Source organism: Ylistrum balloti, unplaced genomic scaffold (assembly GCF_031769215.1).
Source record: "Ylistrum balloti isolate Yb309-2 unplaced genomic scaffold, AGI_CSIRO_Ybal_v1 Utg370992, whole genome shotgun sequence".
Lineage (NCBI taxonomy): Eukaryota > Metazoa > Mollusca > Bivalvia > Pectinida > Pectinidae > Ylistrum > Ylistrum balloti.
Genome location: NW_026782555.1, coordinates 162855 through 170439, shown reverse-complemented (window position 1 = coordinate 170439; position 7585 = coordinate 162855). Strand labels below are relative to the sequence as shown.

General features: G+C 39.3%; 1 protein-coding gene across 1 annotated transcript; it reads right to left on the bottom strand.

Annotated features, from left to right (window-relative positions):
- Positions 1 to 5024: 5024 nt before the first annotated feature.
- Positions 5025 to 6122, bottom strand: LOC132559906 (uncharacterized). The gene has a single exon (XM_060224538.1). The coding sequence runs from the start codon at positions 6114 to 6116 to the stop codon at positions 5025 to 5027; it is 1092 nt and encodes a 363-aa protein (XP_060080521.1). The 5' UTR covers positions 6117 to 6122.
- Between the last annotated feature and the right edge of the window lie 1463 nt (positions 6123 to 7585).

Below are 7585 nucleotides of genomic sequence, written 5' to 3'. Positions count from 1 at the left end.
GTTTATTATGGTTGTTATTGAGCAGGGTTACAAGGAGATGACAGCTTTACATCGAAGGTTCCTGATACACAAAATTTATTTTTTGGAGTACAACTGTAGAGTGAGACTACCAGAGCATATTGAAGCCTTCATACAAAGGATACATAATATTACCAGGGAATACTGGAGGACCTTGACATGGGATGTTGATGATAAGGGAATTGTAATTACCACCGTCTGTTACTGCTGATGCTTTACTGTGTATGTTGTGACCGAGCTAATACATGTATATGTTGTGTCTGTTTAAATTACATTATCACTGAATTAGGGTCTGTATTAATATTGTGATAAAGTATAAGCTTCTCTTCATTAAGTGCAGTTCATTTTTTTATATGATTAATAATTGGTGTAGAAATTATAGGTACACAGGTGTGACAGAGAATTATCCTCCGGAGGGTGACATTGTTAAGTCCTTGAGACTTCAATGTTTCCCTGGAGTGTGACAGGGAAATATCCTTACGAGGGTGACATTGTTAAGTCCTTGAGACTTCAATGTTTCCCTGGAGTGTGACAGGGAAATATCCTTACGAGGGTGACGTTGTTAAGTCCTTTAGACTTCAATGTTTCCCTGGAGTGTGACAGGGAAATATCCTTATGAGGGTTACAGTGTTAAGTCTTTGAAACTTCAATGTTTCCCTGCGATGTGAAAGAGAAATATCTACACAAGGGTTACAGTGTCAAATCTGCGATTTCTTCAATATTTCCTGGAGTGTGACCAGGTAATATCAACCTGAGGGTTTCCTCAGTGCTTCTTCAGAATGCATTTTTGTGGCTCATATTGTCTTCTTAATTAATATTTGTCAGAAGAATCTAGCTCTTTTATCAAAGCTGAAACGGCAATAAATGTATGTAATATGTAGTGAAATTTTTTGTTATCCCAAGTGTGATATTTACATGATGGGTAAATAAATATTGTTTTAACTTAATATAACTAATAAGAATAAAGTTATCACAGTAATAAAGAGTTTTGAAGATGCTGAATTCTTAATCTTTTGGATGTTTGTAATGTCCTAATCAAATAACAGTCTTGAGTTGGATATTCTTGTTGAGGATATTATCGCTGTCACACCTGGTGGCACCTGTTTAATTTAGTGTTTTATGAGGTGATGTACTGGTCTTCTTAATAAACATTGAAGTATAATATGATGTCTGTTATTTATACTGAGCGTAAAAACTGTGTCTGTAAGCTATGGTACAGGATCTATTATCATTGTAAACAGAACCATGAAATAATAGTAATAGATTTTGCAAGAAAAAAAAAACAGTTATTTTCATTTCTTTTTTCCCATTTCTTCAGGAAAATAATCTACGTTCATGGCCACTGTTGTAATGTATTCATGTCTAAAACAGGTTTTACATTTAGATAACAAAGCAAAGAGAATGATTTGAAGCCGTCCTGTTTAAGTAGAAGCTGGTTAGTGAACGGCTATTAATGTTATTAAAATACATTGTCTTAACCTACATTTGTTGAAACAGTTGTGGTTACATGGAATTTTGGTCAAGCATGTATTCAGCCTGTAGAGTGCTAAACTGATAATGACCTTAGCACTCAGCACCAGGAATGTCTTTTGACACTCGTCATTCGGAACTGTCGTGCCACTCATCATTTTGATCTTGAAACTCGTAAGAAATGACAATGACACTGCCATGAGGATTGGCCTTGACACCATCAGGAATGACCTTGACACTAATCATCAGGAATGACCTTGCCACTCATCCGAAGTGACCTTGCCACTCATCGTGAGGAATATCTTTAAGGCCTGTCAGCAGTAATAGACAATGTAATGATTCCTGACCTTGTTGGAGTATAGACTACTGTGATTAAGATCCCTAAATAACAATCCAGGCTGGTATGTGTTGTGAGTGTCAAACCACATACCTCAGATCTTCACATAAGTATGCGAAGGGAAATGCTTTACCGATTGAGCCATCGTGACTCCTCTTCTTGGGGTTGGGAAGGGTGTTCTACCGATTGAGCCGTCGTGACTCCTCTTCTTCAGGTTGGGAAGGGTGTTCTACCGATTGAGCATCGTGACTCCTCTTCATAAGGTTGGGTAGGGAGCACTACCGATTGAGCCATCGTGACTCCTCTTCTTAAGGTTGGGTAGGGAGCTCTACCGATTGAGCCATCGTGACTCCTCTTCATAAGGTTGGGTAGGAAGCACTACCGATTGAGTCATCGCGACTCCTCTTCTTAAGGTTGGGAAGGGTGTTTTATCGATTGAGCATCGTGACTCCTCTTCATAAGGTTGGGTAGGGAGCACTACCGATTGAGCCATCGTGACTCCTCTTCATAAGGTTGTGTAGGGAGCTCTACCGATTGAGCCATCGTGACTCCTCTTCATAAGGTTGGGAAGGGAGCACTACCGATTGAGCCATCGTGACTCCTCTTCATAAGGTTGGGAAGGGTGTTTTATCGATTGAGCATCGTGACTCCTCTTCATAAGGTTGGGTAGGGAGCTCTACCGATTGAGCCATCGTGACTCCTCTTCTTCAGGTTGGGAAGGGTGTTCTACCGATTGAGCATCGTGACTCCTCTTCATAAGGTTGGGTAGGGAGCACTACCGATTGAGCCATCGCGACTCCTCTTCTTAAGGTTGGGAAGGGTGTTTTATCCATCGTGACTCCTCTTCATAAGGTTGGGTAGGGAGCCATCCATCGTGACTCCTCTTCATAAGGTTGGGTAGGGAGCTACCGATTGAGCCATCGTGACTCCTCTTCATAAGGTTGGGTAGGGAGCACTACCGATTGAGCCATCGCGACTCCTCTTCCTAAGGTTGGGAAGGGTGTTTTACCGATTGAGCATCGTGACTCCTCTTCATAAGGTTGGGTAGGGAGCACTACCGATTGAGCCATCGTGACTCTTCTTCATAAGGTTGGGTAAGGTGCACTGATTCCAAACGCCAACATCGAAATTGAAATATTATCAATCCCATACTGTATATACCCTGAATAGATTCTAGTATTGGATTGTCAAAATTGAAAATCGCCATCATAAAAATCTGTCCGAGCGCATTCGAAACTAAAACCAAAACGGAACATGCACATAGCCCTACCATAGTACATAAAAGTAGCGAAAATCGTGTTGACAAATTTAAGATGTCTAGATCCGAAATGACGCCCGATGGCACCTTGCAACTCTGATCAAACTCAAAATAACATTTAAATTGTACACTGAACATGTCCCACAACCTTTAACAAAAAAAAACCCATATACAGGAAATAATGGAAACAAACTTCAAATGCCTAAATCCAATATGGCACCTAGTGTGGTTCCTTACCATCTCTTACACTACTACATCAGTGCTAGTACGTATCACACTAGTTATTTGTCTGAAGATGGTGACAATGGTAATCGACACGTCACACTCTAATCTTCTACTGGTTGTATTATGAGAACTTCTTTTCTATTTACATTACCAACCTGAAGAAAATGTTCCGAAATACCTGATGGTCATCTTGAAAAATTGGACCAATGCTTAGAATATGGCACCCACACTTAAGGCCCTAGAATACGTTGTATTATATTGCGGTATCCTTTTGTCGACACTTTAATGTCCACCCTCCGTGGTTCGTTCATCCTCATATGGTTTGATGTTATCAACATATCTCGAGAAAATCACATTTCGAAACGACACACAGATTTTACTGGTTGTAATAAAAGAGTACCTAGTTTGTGACAATTTTTAAGACTGAGATATGTAAAATAGATTGTCCTTAGATTGTTATCGTTATAACTATTTCTCATATTTCAATTGTTTATGATTCTGATGGAAGGGAAAACCCAGCAGACAGGCGACTATCCATCTCAATTGTTGACATTCTAGGCTTACCATCACCATTTCTGAAATTTTCGGCGTCTTCTTGAAGAGGAGTTTTTAACAAATTGGTGAACAGTGCGCCATCATTTTTTTAAAAACATCTCGGGACATTCTAAGCATTCTTAACTATATTTCACTTGTCGGGTAGGTTTTCTCTGGATCTTGGTTGTGTACGGTTTATTTTAATACTAATTTGGAAGACCAGACTGCAGTCTTGAATTCAAACCATTTACATTTTCATGTTGTTATGTACAGAATAAACGGTGAGAGATTCCTTAAAACATCCTCGTTTCCATTTGTTACCTTGCTTTGAATGATCTACATTTTGACACATCGGAAGCTTATTGTATTTATTACTATTTCTCAGAACGAAACGGAAGAATCTCTTCTCTATTTTAAATGTAAGTTGTGGAAAGTCACCTATGTATTATTTAAAACCTCTCCTTGGTCTTCAACGGTGTAAGTTCCTCTTTGAGTTTATAATTGAAAAAAGGCAAAAGGCGGCCATATTGGTCGCTACCATGTTGCCAAGCAACAGTATGTATAGTTTGATGTCGGGGATCATTGTGGCCAACCGAATGTAAGACGGTGTTGGTCTGTGGTGTATTGTTTGTGTCATTATAAATAATGATTTAAAAGCAGGTTACTTCTGTTGTGTCATTTTAATCATAATAAAAACAAATTACTTTCATATCAAATATTGTTTCAAAATACTTTGTAACTTAATTAAAAATAGTTTCATAATTTTATATCACAGAATTAATTCATAACGATGATAAAACTTTACACAATATAAGGTTAACACTACATATCATTTACATCCAATCTACAGTCGACAGATTCAGGAAATCTCCAATCACTTTCTCTCAGTCTTGTTTATAAATATGTATGCCTTAAGTCGTGCGTCCGATCAACATCCACTGTCGACAAAACTCGACATTTCTATCTTGTCCATCAATAATGAAGTATAGGGTATGTACTCGACTAGTGCTGGTAATTTGTATTCTTTAAACACAGCTACGTGTTTTATCTGTCACTGGATTCTTACCCCATATCAATATATACAGACGTATTACCTATTATACTGCTAGTCTATAATTCATGTTTCCCTGAAGTACAGCTAGTTATTCCGATATAGCCGCAACGCACCTTCGTCTCTCGTTCTCAGTGTCTGACATACTTTACAACTGCCCAGGCCGCAAAGCCTACCAACAAACTTATCCCAGACGCCATAACAACATTCTGTAACCTTGACCTTTGACTTGGTGTAGGCGTTGCTTTATTAAACCGGTCCTTAATCCATTCCGGACTCCATTCCGGACCATTCGGTTCACCGTCTGTGAAATCATAAGGTAACACACCACAAAGTTGTTTCGCTTTCGTTGTTTTCGCAATTTCCGGAAGTTGTGTAAACCAACCAACATTCTTTTGATTTTTTGAAGGCAAAGATGACATGATACGAACATCTTGTGATGGCCAATGTGTCGTCATAGCTACGTCATCATAAGCCTCTTTCTTCGTCTCCAGATCTTTTTTAGTCGCCCATCTGGCCGGAGTCATACAAACCATCACACAGTACCGCCACCTTCCAGGATGTGCCCTTCCCTTTAATGGGCGAGCGTTGGCATGTATAAGTCTGGAGTCCCACAGAACCATTCCGCCACGTGGTACCGCCACGCGCTTGGTTACACAACCTTTAGAGTGAAGCCACGCCTCGTCATCGTCCCGAAGGTGATAGTATTTGTTAATCGAACTCTTTAGCGCTGCTTTCTGATTCCGGTCGTAAAGTTGGTCGAGGTACAGATGTGATCGTTCCATCACGTGGAATGTCCAGTCGTCCTGATCCACCGCCTCCAGGTAAACTGCTCCCTGGTAACCATGCAGACCCACCTTCTCCGAATCTTGGTCGGCATGTAACCAATGGCGATTTTCAGTAGCGAATGCTTCTTTTCCATCCTCTGGCGGCCGACCTATTGCGATTGCGTCCACACTACTGAGCAGTTTGTCCGTCTTCCACAATTTTGAAAAGACTTCTTTGGCTTTGAGACGAGTCCTCCATGCGGCTTCATGGTGACCAATATTATATTTTTGAATAAGTGAATGAGCCGTGTATGGCCATTCATCCTCTGGGAATTCAGAAAGCCAATCCCTGAATGCCTGAATGTTATCCCCACATTCCTTGTCTGTCATGACGTTTTCCACTACGGTGTAGCCTCTTTCTTCAAGCTCTTTACGATGTTGCTCTGTAAACTCCATGGTCGATGTATTCTAGAGAGGAAAGAATCTTATAAACAAATGGAAAAATAAGGATTGGTTTTATAGATCTTTTCTGTATCTCATCAACGTGATTCCAGGAAATCGACTGGAGCTCGTTAACTCTGATTCCTTAAAATTGATGACTCACCGATGTAGGCATCTTTTAAATTGAAATAATAATGTAAATTTCAGTGGTTTTTGAAATGCGTTTTCTCTTTGTGACTTGTGAAGGTTATAAAATGAAAAAAAAATTGTGGCTTTAGAAAGACTTTTTTTCTGAATGTTACAGTGACTATTCAATGTTTATTATTCTGTAAAGTTAACTCGGCGTGTTATATAAATCTACTAACTGTGTATCCAATCAAAATTAGTATAAAGGAGAAACTTTATGGTTGGCTATATAACGAGGCATTTCATTGGTCCAAGGCACCGTCCTCAAATTTCTCGATAACATAAGAATGGATGTTATTGATGACGTAAATGACAGTATGGTGAGTAGTTAACACGAATTTGGATAAGGCCAAGTTTCCTTTTCATCGACATCGCAGATCAAAGCGAGGAAATCTCACATTATTTGTGTTGTAGTAAATAACATTCCGCCACAAACCTTATACAGGAAAAAATATTTATATCCCCACTTCAGCTACCACATTAATCACTAAAAAAGAAAACTGCATTCACAGTGTTATAAATGCAACTCGATCAGGTCAATTTCATATTGGAGCGCCTCCCGCCTCAAACAAGGTAATACCGTTTAAGAAATCAATAGTTTGTGATAACAGACTAGTACTGGTTTGTAGATTACAATGGCAATAAAAAAAACCCCGATTATCTACACGTAGTACAGCATTCATGATTATGTTTCGTTAATGGCTAAAAATAGAAAGTGTTTATCTGATACCTTCCATATCGTTTTATCTTCCGAGATCTCTCTCTCTCTCCCCCCCCCCCCCCTCGAGATCTCTCTCTCTCCCCCCCCCCCCCCCCCCTTCTCTCTCTCTCTCTATAGTCATGAATTTCCGTTCTAATCATTTCATTACTTTATCCTTATTTAAATTCGAAATTTAAATGAAAGTTTGTGAACCGTTAAAATTTGTAGTTTGTGGTCGATAACCAGATCTCGAGACTTTCTGTGTAACACTACTAGGTCAATGTACAGACTTCATAAATGGAAACAGAAAGTACTAATTACCATGATGTCCAGTGTATTGTTAACTATCTACAACTGTGTACAACAGGTACACTGATAAATCGACACTTTAAGAACTATCACTCAATAATACATTACCAGACAGATCAATACACACCTGTTGCCCGTCAAGATGTCACGCAGGTAATACCTGGCAGACGGTATTTCCTGTTTATAATGGTGTACTTAAGTAATACCTATAAATAACAACCGACGTCACATCCTCCACGACTTCATATACTAACTGAAGTGAAACTAGACAGCAGGTCTATCTTTCAAA